At 40.0% G+C, this 15570-nt stretch overlaps 1 protein-coding gene across 3 annotated transcripts in view; it reads left to right on the top strand.

The window, feature by feature from the left end:
• Nucleotides 1-15570, top strand: part of LOC128589810 (CD302 antigen) — a 190133-nt gene that overhangs the window by 19957 nt on the left and 154606 nt on the right. For all 3 annotated transcript variants that reach the window (XM_053596509.1, XM_053596507.1, XM_053596506.1), the window contains exons 4-6: nucleotides 4054-4218; nucleotides 12559-12669; nucleotides 14193-14333. In XM_053596509.1, coding sequence (XP_053452484.1) covers nucleotides 4054-4218; nucleotides 12559-12669; nucleotides 14193-14333 — 417 coding nt within the window. The remainder of the gene's footprint in view (nucleotides 1-4053; nucleotides 4219-12558; nucleotides 12670-14192; nucleotides 14334-15570) is intronic.

Below are 15570 nucleotides of genomic sequence, written 5' to 3'. Positions count from 1 at the left end.
TGGAAAAAATGGTTCTACATTTTTTATAGAACCAGAAAAATCTCCTTATCGCCAAAGCAATCCTTTATTATTGTTGTTGTTGTTGTTTGGGATTTATTGAGGATACAAGGAATTATACACTGATTGCATTTGTTAGGTAAAGTACCTCTTACAATTGTATCCCACCCCAAGAGGTGTGCCATACACCATGACCCCCATCCCCCTCCCTCCTCCTCTCTCCATGCTCCCTCATTCCCCTACCCTCCACCATGTATTAGGTCATCTACTGCCTTCATATTAGTATTGAGATTCTGGTTCCTCCATTCTTATGGTGCTTACTAAGAAAAATGCAATTCTTAATAATAAAAATAAAGCTGTAAGCATCACTCTATCAGATTTCAGTGATCAAAATAGCATGGTTTTGGCACAAAAATAGAGACATAGACACAGAGAACAGAATAGGAAACCTAGAGATGAAATCAGGCTCTATAACCATCTGATCTTCAGTAAATCAAACAAAAGCATACACTGGGGAAAAGAATCCTTTTCACTAAATAGTCCTGGGAGAACTAGATAACCACAAGTAAAAGACTGAAAGTAGGCCTACACCACTTACAAAAATTGACTCACACTGGGTAAAAGATTTAAATTTAAGACACAAAACAATAAAAATTCTAGAAGAAGGCGTGGGGAAAACTGATAATATCAACCTGGGGAAAGATTTTATAAAGAAGACTCCATTGGCAATTGCAACAACAATAAAAATAAATAAATGAGGCTTAATTAAGCTAAAAAGCTTCTGCATAGCTAAAGACACAACAATTAAAGTAAATAGACAACCTTCAAAATGGGAAAAGATATTTACATGATACAAAACTGATGAAAGATTAATAACCAGAATCTATGGAGAACTCAAATTAATCAACAAAAAAAAAGAGCAAACAATCCCATCTATCAATGGGCAAGAGACACGAACAGAACCTTTTCCGAAGAAGACAAATGAATGGCCAACAAATATGTGAAAAAATGCTCATCATCCCTAATCATCAGAGAAATGCAAATCAAAACCACCCTGAAATATCTAAGCCCAGTGAGAATAGCCTATATCACAAAGTCCCAAAGCTGCAGATGTTGGTGTAATTATGGAGAGAAGGGAACACATCTTCATTTTTGGTGGGATTGCAAACTAATACAGCCTCATTGGAAAGAAGTGTGGAGAATCCTCAAAGAACTCAAATTAGACCTTCCATCTGATACTACAATCTCATTACAAGGTATCTACCCAGAAGGAAAAAAAAATCATTTTATCATAAGGACATTTGCACTTAATTGTTTATTGCAGCTCAATTAACAATCACCAAGATGTGGAATCAACCCAAGTGACCATCAACTCGTAAATGGATTAAGGAACTGTGGTGTATGTATACTATGGAATACTATTCACCCATAAACAAGATGGAGACTTTACATCTTTTTTATTAACCTGGATAGAGTTAGAGAACATTCTCTTTAGTAAAATACCACAAGAATGGAAAAGCAAGTATCCAATACTAGCATGAAGCAAGAAGACAAACTAATACATGCCTACACAAGAGAAAAACTCAAATTTTTAAGTTGGGGGGAGATGGGAGAGGAGAGGAGGGGTATTGGTGTGTTCCTACCTAATGGAAACAACGTAAGGGTAAATGGCACACTTTCTGGGTGAGGGACACAACTATAAGGACTCTACCTAACAAATGCAAACATTGTAACCTAATCATCTGTACCCTCACATTAATCTGAAATTTTTTTAAAAGTTAATAAAAAATAATTTAAAAAAAGAACTCCCTGTTCTTTAGAGGGAGGGATAGACAAAGTAGCAGTTGTATCATTATCTGGCATATAACTAAAACACAATTTCTCACCAATTAGGTGAGAGTTACAAGGGATCACAGGTGCTTAGGAAATATTACTTAATGGGTATTAGACTGATAGAATCTATAGCCAAGAACAAGGAAAGAGTTCCAGACCTAAGTGACAATGTTTACAGGCTCTGTAAGGTGTCAAGTACTCTTCCTAGCTTTCAATATACATTAATTCATACAATCTTCACAATCACCTTATAAATAATCAACACTATTTATCCCCATTTTACAGACAAATATAGCAAGGGACAGGGGAGTTACAAAACTTGTCTAATATCAGTCAGCTAATAAATTTTAGAGCTAGCATTCAATCCCAAGAAATATGGCTGTGCAGTCCTTGCCCCAAATAGCTCCACTATTTGCCTCACTGAATAGCTAGCCTGGTGGTATTAGTAATGCTGATCCCTCCCAAAGGCAATGTGAGTTTCAAAATGCAGAGTTCTAAGCAACTTGAAGAGGTTTTACTGGACCAGTAGTTCTCCAACTTCAGCATGCAACAGAATCACTTGGAGGGTTTGTTGGAACACATAGTGCGAAGAAATTCTGATGTAGTGGATTTTGGATGGGGCCCAAACATTTAACAAGTTTCTAGGTAATGATGATGTTGCTGGTCTGGGGATTATGCTTTGAGAATTCAGGTAGAGGCCAGGTTTTTCAGCACCTGGAACCTACTGAAATGGAAAAAAGCCAATATTTGCTTCAGGTGTAATTTATAACAAGCAGAGTTTAGTCAACTTGGTGCCAATTTCATTGAACTCTAATTGTAGTTTAGATTCGAAATTTCAGGTGTGAAAGGGAATGTAGCAGTTATCCAATGCCAACCCCCATTTCTCAGGTGAAAGGAAGCAAGCCCCATCTTACGAAATGACATGTCAGAGTTGGGCCACATTCCGTGGAACCTGGTGGAAAACCCAGATTCCTCATCCTCAGCATATTTACTCCACTCTGCCATGCTGCTTTGATTGGGATGTTTCTCAGGGCCTTTCGCCTCCTTTAGTTGTGTGTGTGGGCGGAGGGTGTTTAATGCATCCCAGAGTTACTTTTTATGAAAGAAGCAAGATTATAAGTTTCTCAAACCTGAGAACTGTTAAATCATGGGGGTCATGTTATATAGCAAACATACTGCCATCCCACAGGAAGCTTCTAGATTTACAAGTATAGGGCCTCAGTGGTAATAATGAACCTTTAGGTAATGTGCTTGCAAATTCACCCTATTTCGTTTTCACCAAATGTCACAATCTCTGTTGCTATATGTGCTATAGAGAAAAGACTAAAGCAGTATGTGCCATCCAGTGGGTCAACAAGACCAGGCTCAGAGACTGGTGCTCTGATTGTAGCTCTGCCACGATCACCTCTAGATCTTTGCTCCTTTCTGTGAAATTAGAGCATTAGACAAGATGATCTCTAAGGGCCCTTCCAACTTATAGGTTCTTGAGTCTAACGTATGTAACTGGTTATAGGAGGAAACCCTCTGAATGGACCCTGGGACACACTTGACATAGCCTACGCTGGACATAGCCCACAGGAGGCTCTGAGGAAATGTTTGAGCCAGGTGTCTCAAAGAGAAAATAGCTGGAAGTTTCTTTATCTAAAATTATACATGTTTTTATATATCTGTTAAAGAATATAAATATGTACATTATGTAATGTACATATGCGCAAACTGGCATAAATTATATTAATTATATATCATATATTCAATTATGTATTAAAACATTAAGGAAAAACTTGGACTTAGTTTCCAAAGTAAGTGCGTACATATACACATATAGTGGTTTCTCTGCAGTCTGAGGACAGACCTTTTGAAGGCTACCACCCTGTTCAAGGGAGCTGGTTTTCCATTGGCTCAGGGCTCCCAGCATCTGCACATTGAGACTACTACCTTCAGGCAGAGGGCCGGCAGGGACATAGGTGACTACATGGCATTGTAATTGATAGAGGATAATGGAAGAGCAGAAGTTTTAGCCAGCCTGAGTCCTTTGGTATGGAACAACTCCAGTGTTATTGTGTAACCAAAAGATCAAAATATGGGCTAAATGAGTAGTGGCAGCCTCTATTTTGGCATATCCTAACAGTATGCAAATTGGATTATAGTATTTATAAGCATCCTAAGTAATATAAAACATTATGCTCTTACTTTATGATCGCTAACATATCTTTCTGTCAACAGAAAATGGCTGTAAAGATAATTGGGAAAAGAATGAGCAGATTGGAAGTTGCTACCAATTTAATACTCAGGCAGCTCTTTCTTGGAAAGAAGCTTATGTTTCATGTCACAATCAAGGAGCTGACTTAGTGAGCATCAATAATGCTGCTGAATTAACTTATCTTCAAGGTAGGTATAATGTGTGGTAAAGCAAATTGCTGAAATTGTAATGGTGTTTTCTTCTTCATTTTCATAGCTAGGTGCGTTGTTTTCTGTTTGGTTTTGTTTGTTTGTTTGGCTTCTCTTGGGATTTCAACTTCAACACTTAAGTCCACCAGCAAAAAAAGTATTGAATGTGGTCATGTTCCATCTGTTGAAAATGCATGTTGTATCAGTGTAACCTGGCTTATTGTACCTCAATGAATCCCCAACAATAAAAAAAATAATAATAATAAATAAATTAAAAAAAAAAGAAAAAGAAAATGCATGTTGTGATTGAGACTAAACAGAGATTAGTATTCAGAAAATGAGGCCAGGTAGCAAGATTAAATTGCTGCCCTAATCCCAAATAAAGAATTTGAATAAAAGTGAATGAACTCTTTGAACATTGAAAAAAGGAGAATTCAAGGAAAGTAAAAAATATGATTGAGTCATGCTAGATGGTCTCAGTAAAAAATCCTCACACTGAGGAAGACAGTGCAGTTTTCAGGGGCGAGGAGAGTTTTAAGAAATTTTAAAGTGGATTTAATAGTATGGACACATAGAATGCATAGGACTTTGTTTTGTTCGGGGGTATGGTTGTGGTAATTTTTAAATTTTTAACTGTGAAAATGTAAATCCTATAGACAAGAATAGAAAATAACCTTAAAAACATCATTTTTCTTTCATATGAAGATCACCTTGTTAATTTCAGTGAAAACCCCTTATTGGGACTTGAATTGGAATTATATTAAATTATATATTAATTATGAAGGCATTGCTGTCTCTATATTAAGCCATGAAAATGGTATGCCTTTCTATTTATTTAGGACTTCTTTTATGTACTCAGTAAAATTCTATAATTTTTTTCCATGTGAGTCTTATATTTCCTTTTAGAAAAAAACTTCATTAACTTTATATATTTTAAACCATAGCCTAAGTTACTGATTCCCTGATGATTTGTTTTCTGAGTGAAATAAATAATAGCAATGTATGATGATGATGATGATGATGATGATGATGTTTTAGGCAGACTACTAAATGCTTTTCATACATTATCTCATTTAATCCCATATAACAACCCTATGAGGTAGGCATTATTATCATGCTCATTTGTAGGTGAGAAATGTGAGGCTCAGAGAAGAAATATAACTTGACCAAAGTTACCTATAAGTAATTAGTGAAGCTAATTTACTTGAAGCAGTTTGACTTGAAAACAAGTGTTATTGGGCATATACCAGCATTCAGTTTTTATCAGACTATACAGATATATGTATTAAAAAAGTATACATAAGAAAGGAAAAAACCTGCCTTAAAATTGTAATATTCAATATATAGTGATAACAAAAGCAGAGAGAGAGAAGGAGGGAGGGGTGGGTCCTTGGTGCATGCCACACCTTCTGGGGGCAAGACATGATTACAAGAGGGACTTTACCTAACAAATGCAATCAGTGTAACCTGGCTTGTTGTACCCTCAATGAATCCCCAACAATAAAAAAAAAAAGTTACTTTTGACTTCTGCAATTACAAGAGGTGCTGTGAACATCATACTATACATTGCTGTGTAATTCAATTCAAAAAGTAATACATAAGCCTGGCATGGTGGCTCACACCTATAATCCTAGAGCTTTGGCAGGCTGAAGTGGGTGCGTTGCTTGAGCTCAGGAGTGAAGGCCAGTCTGAGCAAGACCAAAACCCCATCATTACTAAAAATAGAAAAACTAGCCAGGTGTGGTGGCTCGTGCCTATAAGACCCGGCACGATGGCTCGCTGTGTAATCCTGGCACTGTGGGAGGCTGAAGCAGGAAGATTGCTTGAGCTCAGGAGTTCAAGACTGGCCTAAGCAAGGATGAGACCCCCGTCTCCAAAAATAGCCTGTCGGGTATTGTGACAGGTGCCTGTAGTCCCAGCTACTTGGGATGCTGAGGCTAAACCCAAGAGTTTGAGATTGCTATGAGCACGATGCCACAGCACTCCACCAAGGGCAACAAAGTGCAACTCTGTCTCAAAAAAAAAAAAAAAAAGAAAGAAAATAAAATAAATCCTATGGGAGAAGAAAGGATGCAGGCCCTGCCCACACTGAGACTGACTAATACATCCCCCTTCACACATCTTCAGGCTGCATGTTCACTGAGTAATTTAGGAGTGAATCCATGTTTGTGGGGAGCTAAAATACTTAGTGGTTTGTTGGATGGATTACATCATGGCTTTCTCCAGCAGCTTCCAAGGCAATTTCCAAATCATAAGCAAGAAAATTTTGCTGGAACTGCGGGCAGGACTGTACATGTTTCTCCTGACAGTTAAAGAAGGAATTGTTCCGGGGCTGACTGTTCCAGGCTTGGGTGCACCAGGTCTGACTGTTCCAGGAACAGATGCTCCAAGACTGGGCTGTTCCAGGTTGGGTTGCTCCACATGGGAAGGTTTCCACGTGTGTTCGTCAAGCACTCCCGGTATAGGGAGAGTAGAGGCCTGGGTATTCTGTGGGTGTTGAGGCCTTCTGAGCCTGAGTCATACTGTTGGTGTTCTTTAGTCAGTTATTTTTCTGCCATCTCTTAGATTTCATTCTCTCATTCTGGAGCCAGGTTTTAAACTGTTTATAGCTGATGTTCAGGATGTTGAAAGTTCTTGGATCTGTTGGAGGCTGAGGTATCTCTGTCTCTGAAATCTATCACTGAGCACACACAGCTGGGTCGTAGAGAACATGGTTCTGGTCTTATGTTTCTTGACATGGACCTTATCTTCTTTACTGCACTCTTCTCTCGGAAGTGGTTAGTTTTACTTTGGGACTAGCAGAAGAATCAGGGTTGTCCTGAGTCAGCAGATCCACCAAAGCAGGAAGAGGAGACGCAATCTCTGTGGAAGGCACCTCTGTAGAAGACATTGGAAACGATGGATAATTTTCTTCAGGCCCACAAGCCACAGGCACCGGAGAAGAGTCACTAGAATCAGACGCTTCAGATCAAGGCGGGCTTTGGGGACACACTGGATCCACTCTCATGTTATTGAGATGGAAGGGGAAAATTAAAGAGCTGGACTGTTGTCTTTTTGTTTTTTTTTTTTTAAGGCTAAGACTTACGTATCTAAATAGAGTCTACAGAAAAAGGTCCAAAAGCCAGGAAGAGAAGGGTTCCTCCACAACAACAGGAGGCAACCAGCTCAATGCTGCAAAATCCAGAATTGGGATTTGAGTATCAACATATAGGACTGCAAGCTCTTACTTACTTACTTTGTTTATTTATTAGACACAGGGCCTCACTATTATTCCCAGGCTGGAGACCAGCCTATTCACAGGTGCGATCGTGGTGCACTCTAGCCTCAAACTCCTGGGCTCAAGTGATCCTCCTACCTCATCTTCCCAAGTAGCTTGGACCATGCCCAGCTTACTCTTTTATTATGCTACTTACTCTTCTTTTTTTTTTTTTTTTGTAGAGACAGAGTCTCACTTTATGGCTCTCGGTAGAGTGCTGTGGCCTCACACAGCTCATAGCAACCTCCAACTCCTGGGCTTAAGCGATTCTCTTGCCTCAGCCTCCCAAGTAGCTGGGACTACAGGCGCCCTCCACAACGCCCGGCTATTTTTTGGTTTTGCAGTTTGGCCAGGGCTGGATTTGAACCCGCCACCCTCGGTATATGGGGCCGGCGCCTTACCGACTGAGCCACAGGCGCCGCCCGCTACTTACTCTTCTTACATACTTTTATTTATTTATTTTTATCACTGGAAGTCCGTTGGTATTTTGTCATTCCTTTTGACTGCATCTTCATTCAGACTTCTTTTCTTGTTTACCATTTTCCTGTGTTGTTTGAGACTTGAGTACAGACCCGTAGAATGAAAACCTGTTGGATAAGCCTATTGGGCTAGTGAGATTGGGCTAGACTAGTGTTTGGCAGTGAGATTCTATTCCACACCTCACTCAAGCCTTGAAAAAAGTTCTGAATGAAAACTGTCAATAAATTTAAGTGTCTTGGAATATCAACATTGGGAAAGTGATGCCTTCAAAGAAAGCAAAAGGTACCAAAGTGTGACTATCAACATCCTCCTCAACAATCTAATGATGCACAATTCTTAGTGGAACAAATGTTTCACAATTCTTCATGTACCAATTTTCTTTAGTCAATCATGAAAGTGAGGTAGTATGATAAAGTACATACTATCTGCTACCCCTTGGCCAGACATTTATCATATTTCATGCATAACATTAATTTTAGAGGTATATCCACTTCTAATGTTCCAAGTTCCTCTTTCTGGATGAAATACTTAGACATATGCCTACTTATGACTGTTGGTTTCCCAGGACCCAAGAATGCTATATTTTAACATCTAAAACTTATAGTATCCAAATCTGGAAAAGAAATATCTGTTAATTGTCCCTTTACTGAAGACTAACATGTGTAAACCTTGGTCTATGAGTAATGAGGCAAAGGAAAGTGAATCACACAGAGATTTGTAATAGAAGTGCCTATTCTAGTCAGGGGAATGACGGTGGCCCATACACAGAGTGTAATGGAGAATATTATTCCCAAACAGCCTCTGGGTTTGGTAGCTACTGGTTGGGTGGAACTAGGCAATCAATTGCCAGAAAAAAAGCTTGAAGACAGGAGCTTGCTTTTTCCTTTCTGCCTTCCCTGCACATAGTTTTGTTTCCATTTTGTTTTACTCATACTTGGGGCCTATGGGTGGTAGATTTGGTTTCTGTGTACTCACTGAATTTTATTTGAGAGTCATATTTTCACTGGCTCTGGCTTTCCTAGAATCTCCAACCACTGGTTCACCCTAGAACTACAAAAGAGAACCCAAAAATCCCCAGAGCAGGAACGGCACATTTCTGTTCTTCCTAGTTTTTGCTTCCAACCAGAAGAGTTATTCACCCTCAGCCAACTTGACAGGTGTCTCAGGGCTAGGACACTTGTAGGTTAGGGCCCTTGATGGCTGTGGTCTTGGAGAAGCCTTTAGAAGACGTCTTCTCTGGCTTGTTCCGTGCGTGACTATTATCAGGCCTGGTAGTCTCTCATTGTGAGGAAAGGAATACAAGTATAGGGTTAGATCTGAAAGGGATCTCTGGGATAGTCCAGAGACTATTCCACAGACCTCTGTGGACTCCCCCGTTTGACTAGGTAAGGAGTTTTACACTAGTAATTATCTGTCTCTTGATTGAAAAGATGGAGGTAGGCACAGTCTCAATTTCATCAACTTCTTACCTGGACTGTCTATAGAGAAAAAAGTCTAGCTCCAGATTATCCGAGCCTATAAAAAAAAAACCTCTGCCTTTCATCTATGCCAACCAGAACCTTTAGAATTTATTTCTTTCCCATTTACATCTACCTGGCAAAAGGCACATAAAGGTATTCTTATTTTCCAACATAGTCACAATTTTAAAATCCTATAATTTCAGTGAATTCATCTATACAGGTCACAAAAGGAACACAGTAATGAAATACATAGGGAGCATGTCAGCTTCAAAAGAACCTTCTGTTCCATTATACATGTGTACTTACCATATGCAGGTGATAGAATAAAGAAGGGGGAGTGATTACTTCCTGTGGGAGATATCTGAAAAGTCTTCATGGAAGGGATGGTATTGAACTTAGGACAGATGGGAAGGACTGGCCCTCCATAGTAACCCCAGTAGACACAAGTGAAAAGAATTTTGAATATCAGGGTGTGCATGGTTGAGTCTGGAGTACTGGAAACACATCATAGTGTCCGGGACCTCTTTAGGAATCCTGGATAATAATGCCTTTCGCTAATGAGGAAAACTTTGCATTAGATTATATCTTCAAGGTCTTTCTGTACCAGTGCTGGAAGCCCTTGCTTATGCTTAGGGGGTGAAAGAGAAGGATGAATCCAGAGTTCCCTCTTAACATTCTCCTCAAGATATCTATCTAACTATCCACCTTTTCCCTTCTTCATAGAATATTCTTACCATTTATTTCCTTGAAAAAAGTGAGGTGAACCTTAGCTTCTCACCTTCAAACTTAGAAATTTATCTGCCTCTATATTGTCATCTCTCTAGTTTCTTCAAGGCTAACTCCTTCCCCAGGTGCTTTGTATGTACCTCGGCTGTCTTCTATTTCTTGTTTTCATCTACCCACTCTACTGACTCCTGCCCTCTGGCTATCATCCTGTTTTAATCTCTACTATTAAAATATAGTATGTCTCTTTCCTGGATCCTGCAGCCCCATCTCTTCCTTTCACAGCCATGCTCCTTGGCAGTTTCCTCCTCATCTCACGTTTGCTCCTCAGTGGAGCAATAACGGAGCCTCTGTCCCCACCACCCACTTACCGGGCTCCTGCTTATCCCTTGAAGGTTGGTGTCTGGGTACAGTTCTTGTCCCCTTTCCGCTTTGTTTCTGCTATTTCTTTTCTATCCAGGAAAGCCCTTCCATTCCCTGTGTTTCAATTCCACTGGAGTCACATGTTTGAGGCATCTGAGTTCTAAAGTCTCAGTAACAATTATGTAGAATCAATTTTGCCCTCTAAAAGCCCTTAAAGTCTGGATATGGTTTTCTATATCCAGACCACCATTTATTTGTCTGCATAATGCAATAATACATCATATATTTCCCTGAAAGGAATTAAGAAACTCTTATCAGGTGTTACTGCTGGGAGTATTTCATTGATTTATAGAAATGCCAACCTGCTAGCACTTCCTGTTTGTCAGCATCATCTTTGTCTTGGGTGGAATATTTCATAAAGTGCTATTTCTTCTTCCTGGCCCTCAATTAATCTTTCAAATTTTTTCTTCATGATGTTGACAAGGTCTTGCCGGCTTCCTAAATAATACTAGACAGTATTGAAAATCCTTATAATCGTTTGCACGTTCTTTTCCTTCTTTTTCCAACATACATGGACCCGTGCAAGCATGATTGCATCTACTTTTTATATATGCTCATTGAGTGGCACATCAGAAATTGGCCTCCCTACTTAAATGATCTCTGCTTCTCTTTCTTTCTTTCCTTTTTTTTTTTTTTTTTTTACTGATGACATCTTTTTTTACTGATGACATCTGGTTGTCAAATAATAACTTTTAAAAAATTTTTTGAGACAGAGTCTCACTTTGTCACCCTCAGTAGAGTGCCTTGGTGGCACAGCTCACAGCAACCTCCAACTCTTGGGCTCAAGCGATTCTCTTGCCTCAGCCTCCCAAGTAGCGGGAACTATAGGCACCTGCCACAATGCCCGGCTATTTTTAGAGACGGGGGTCTCGCTCTGGCTCACGCTAGTCTCGAAGCCGTGAACTCAGGACAATCATCCCAGGGCAATCACCCGCCTTGGCCTCCCAGAGTTCTAGGATTACAGGCATGAGCCACCTCACCAGCCCCCTCCAGTAATAAATTTCAATGATGCAACTCCACTGCAGAGTGTGCGTGTGTGTTTGTGTGTGCATGTGCGTGTGCGTATTTGTGTGTGTGTGTGTGATTCTGTATTGCTGGTCTAGATATTCCTTTGGACTCTGGAACCACATACTTCATTGCTTACAAAACAGCTCCTATACATACATCTGACCAAGTCCTATAAACAATTTATCACTGGAGAGATCCATGTCTGTTCTCTTGTTTTAGATTGAAATACTCATGAGGGAAGGGATTTTGGCATTTTAGTTTTTATAGTACTGGTGCCTGGCAAATAATATGTGCTTAATAAATGTAAATTGTCAGTCTGGAATATGTTAGATCCTCAAAATCTGTAAGTACAATGGAAACTACGTTTGATAAGTCTTCTACATTAGAACAAAAAGGCTAAAAGTAGGCTCAGCGCCTGTGGCTCAAGCAGCTAAGGCGCCAGCCACATACACCTGAGCTGGTGGGTTCGAATCCAGCCCGGGCCTGCTAAACAACAATGACAGCCACAACCAAAAAATCACTAGGCATTGTGGTGGGCGCCTATAGTCCCAGCTACTTGGGAGGTGGAGGCAAGAGAATCCCTTGAGCCCAGGAGTTGGAGGTTGCTATGAGCTGTGATGCCATGGCTCTGTACCAGGGTGACATCTTGAGGCTCTGTCTCAAAAAAAAAAAAAAAAAAAAAGGCTAAAAGTAGATAATGAAACAGCTACTCTGAGAAGATTCTGTTCCTACCTTTCAACAAAGGGAATTTGACAAGCAAATAGGGAAGCAGAACTGAATTAATTTACCAGCCTTTGGATTTCTCAATGGTCTGAAGTTTCATTTCCTATCAGCATCGCTTACCTTTGATATACAGATAGCCTTCTATGGGGATTCCCGCCTTACATTCAAGGCCTGCAGGGTGTTTTGCTATTGGTAGAAACTTAAGTCTGATTTAGATAATTACTTACGCAATTTTGTCACTTCTTTAAATTATGTAATTCTTAACAGAAAAAGAAGGCATTGCTAGATTATTCTGGATTGGTTTAAATCAGCTGTACTCTGCTAGAGGCTGGGAATGGTCGGACCACAAGCCATTAAACTTTCTCAACTGGGACCCAGGTAACTGCTCCTTCCCTCGCTTTACAAAAAGCAAAGCTTCAAAAACAAAAAACAAACAAAAAAAATCCCAAGAGCTTCTCACTTACTGAGAACTTATAAAAGTTTTAAATCTTGGCTTGAGGCCTGTAGTTCAAGTGGCTAAGGTGCCAGCCACGTACACCGGAGCTGGCGGGTTCTAATCTAGCCTGAGCCCGCCAAACAGCAATGACAACTATAACCAAAAATAGCCAGGCGTTGTGGCAGGCGCCTGTAGTCCCAGCTACTTGGGAGACTGAGGCAAGAGGATCGCTTAAGCCCAAGAGTTTGAGGTTGTTGTGAGCAGTGACGCCACGGCACTCTACCCAGGGCAACAGCTTGAGACTGTCTCAAAAAAAAAAAGTTTCAAATCTTACAAACTCTTCTTATGGTTACTTCTCAGAAGAATTGTTTCTTCCAAAGTCTTTCTTGATTGCAGTACTGTTATAGCCAAGCTGAACCACATCATGGGCAGCTGAGCATTTGTCCCGGACAATTGGAGCAACCCTGCCTTTTTAGTAAGAATAGGCTAGGAGCCATTCTGTGTGCCCTGGGGAACTCCACCTGTCTATGACTTGCCCATGCTGTGTTTCATCTGCAGCCTAACTCCAATAAGAAAATATTCCCTCATTTTCAAACTCTTGGGGGTCTCACCACTATAGCACCCAAGCACTGACAACATAGTGGTTGTATTTTACAACACAAATAAATAACTCAAAGAAAATTTTATAGTGAATCAAATAAGCAAAACCCTACTTAGCCAAAAGACTTTTTTCCCCAAAGAAAGGATTAGACACCTTTTTAAATATAAAATCTTAGGCTTCTCACAAACAAGGAACCTAAAGGTTAACACTAACTTCAGTACAAATGTGTTCTATATAAATATAGGAAAAAAAAAACAGGTTAAAGGTAATAAAATACCGATAAGTTATTTTTGTTAATTTAGTTTACTAAATTTCCTTATTAGTAAATTAGTAAATGCTCCCCAGGCCAAGAGCATTAGGATCACCTATTAATATTCTATTTTAAATGGAATAAAATAATTTAACTTTCATTCAAGGCCATAAGGCATTACATAATTATAAATTAATATTTGTACTATATAGAGTAGCAGATTAAGAGCTACTGACCGTGGGATAAGACAGGGAAGTCATTTGTGACACAGATTTGGGTTTTGTTTTTTATTTATTTATTTTGCAGTTTTTGGCCAAGGCTGGGTTTGAACCCACCACTACTGGCATATAGGGCCGGTGCCCTACTCCTTTGATCCACAGGCGCCTCCCCGGGTTTTGTTTGTTAAATTAACTATAATATGTTAGAGTGTTTTTCCCCCTATATTTTAGAAGTAAGATATTTTCAAGCACCTGATTATTCATTGTGGCTTATATGTTTCAATTTAGTTAAAAGTTTTCACCATACTGTGAGTTCCCATAACAGCAGAATTTTTTTTTTTTTTCTAATCACCACCTTGGCCTTCTTCTAATTGTTTGAAAATCCTACCTTTTAAGATAGGCCAAGTGCACCTACAATCGGTGGATCAAGCTGTGCAAGAATGGATGCCGAGTCTGGTCTGTGGCAGAGTTTTTCCTGTGAAGCGCAACTGCCCTATGTCTGTAGGAAACCACTAAATAATACAGTGGAATTAACAGGTAACTTTCCCATTCCCTCGTACAAATATGTTTTACAATCTTAGTTTTATGAAATCAGGTCAATCCATTTCAGAGCTCTGTTTCCACCTTTTCTTCACCTGATAACTGCCAATGCCCAAAAATATTTGATTTTTGACCCTGTGGTTAGATATTATAAACCATATATGAATAAAGCTTTGGTTGAGGCAATGAAGAATATCAGGTAAAAATATGTATGTGCACAGAAGCATTCAGGGATACGCTAGATAAGGAAATATGCTTTTGTTCATGAGTACTCTTTTTTCCTCTAGATCAGGGGTTCTCAAAGTGTGGTCCCCAGGCCAAGAGCATTAGGATCACCTATAACTGTTAGAGATGCAAATTCTGAGGACCCGCCCCAGATTTACGGAATCAGAAGCCCTCCAAATGATTCTGATCCATGCTCAAGTCTAAGAACCACTGTCGTACTAACAGGCCTGGTGTATTTCGTGCCTCTGAGATGAGTCAAAAACCATGGACACAGGAGTAGTACCAGGTTTTTCCAGCCCTGCCTCTCACCTCTTGCCCTCTTTAATCCTTGTTTGACAGGGAGACCTCTGCATTGAAAAGGCAGGTTAAAGGGCGGCGCCTGTGGCTCAGTCAGTAAGGCGCCGGCCCCATATACCGAGGGTGGCGGGTTCAAACCCAGCCCCGGCCAAACTGCAACCAAAAAATAGCCGGGCGTTGTGGTGGGCGCCTGTAGTCCCAGCTACACGGGAGGCTGAGGCAAGAGAATCGCTTAAGCCCAGGAGTTGGAGGTTGCTGTGAGCTGTGTGAGGCCACGGCACTCTACAGAGGGCCATAAAGTGAGACTCTGTCTCTACAAAAAAAAAAAAAAGAAAAGGCAGGTTAAAAAAGGACAGGTGCAGAAGGACAAAATGTGTACAGGGGGCTTTTTGCCAGGGAGGTTTAGAGTGAGAGGGACACAAGAACATCTGAAGTTTTTGAGGTGCAGAGATGTTAGAGGAGTTTTTAGAAGAATGGAGAAGAGAAATCCTTGACTGTCAAGCCCGGGTCTTGACAAACAGCAGGTATTTGATTAAATCCTCACTGAATGAGAAAAACTCATACTCAACAACAGAGGAAAGGGTGTTTTGAAAATGTTCTACTTAAGGAACCACAGAGGAAGGGAATAAAGCATCTAAACTTCCATTCAGAAAGGAAGATAGAACAATTTTTAAGGAAAAAATAGATATATAGAAGAAGAAATGTAGAAAGA

This window comes from Nycticebus coucang, chromosome 7, assembly GCF_027406575.1.
Source record: "Nycticebus coucang isolate mNycCou1 chromosome 7, mNycCou1.pri, whole genome shotgun sequence".
Taxonomy (NCBI): domain Eukaryota; kingdom Metazoa; phylum Chordata; class Mammalia; order Primates; family Lorisidae; genus Nycticebus; species Nycticebus coucang.
This window is presented reverse-complemented; position numbering and strand designations above follow the sequence as displayed.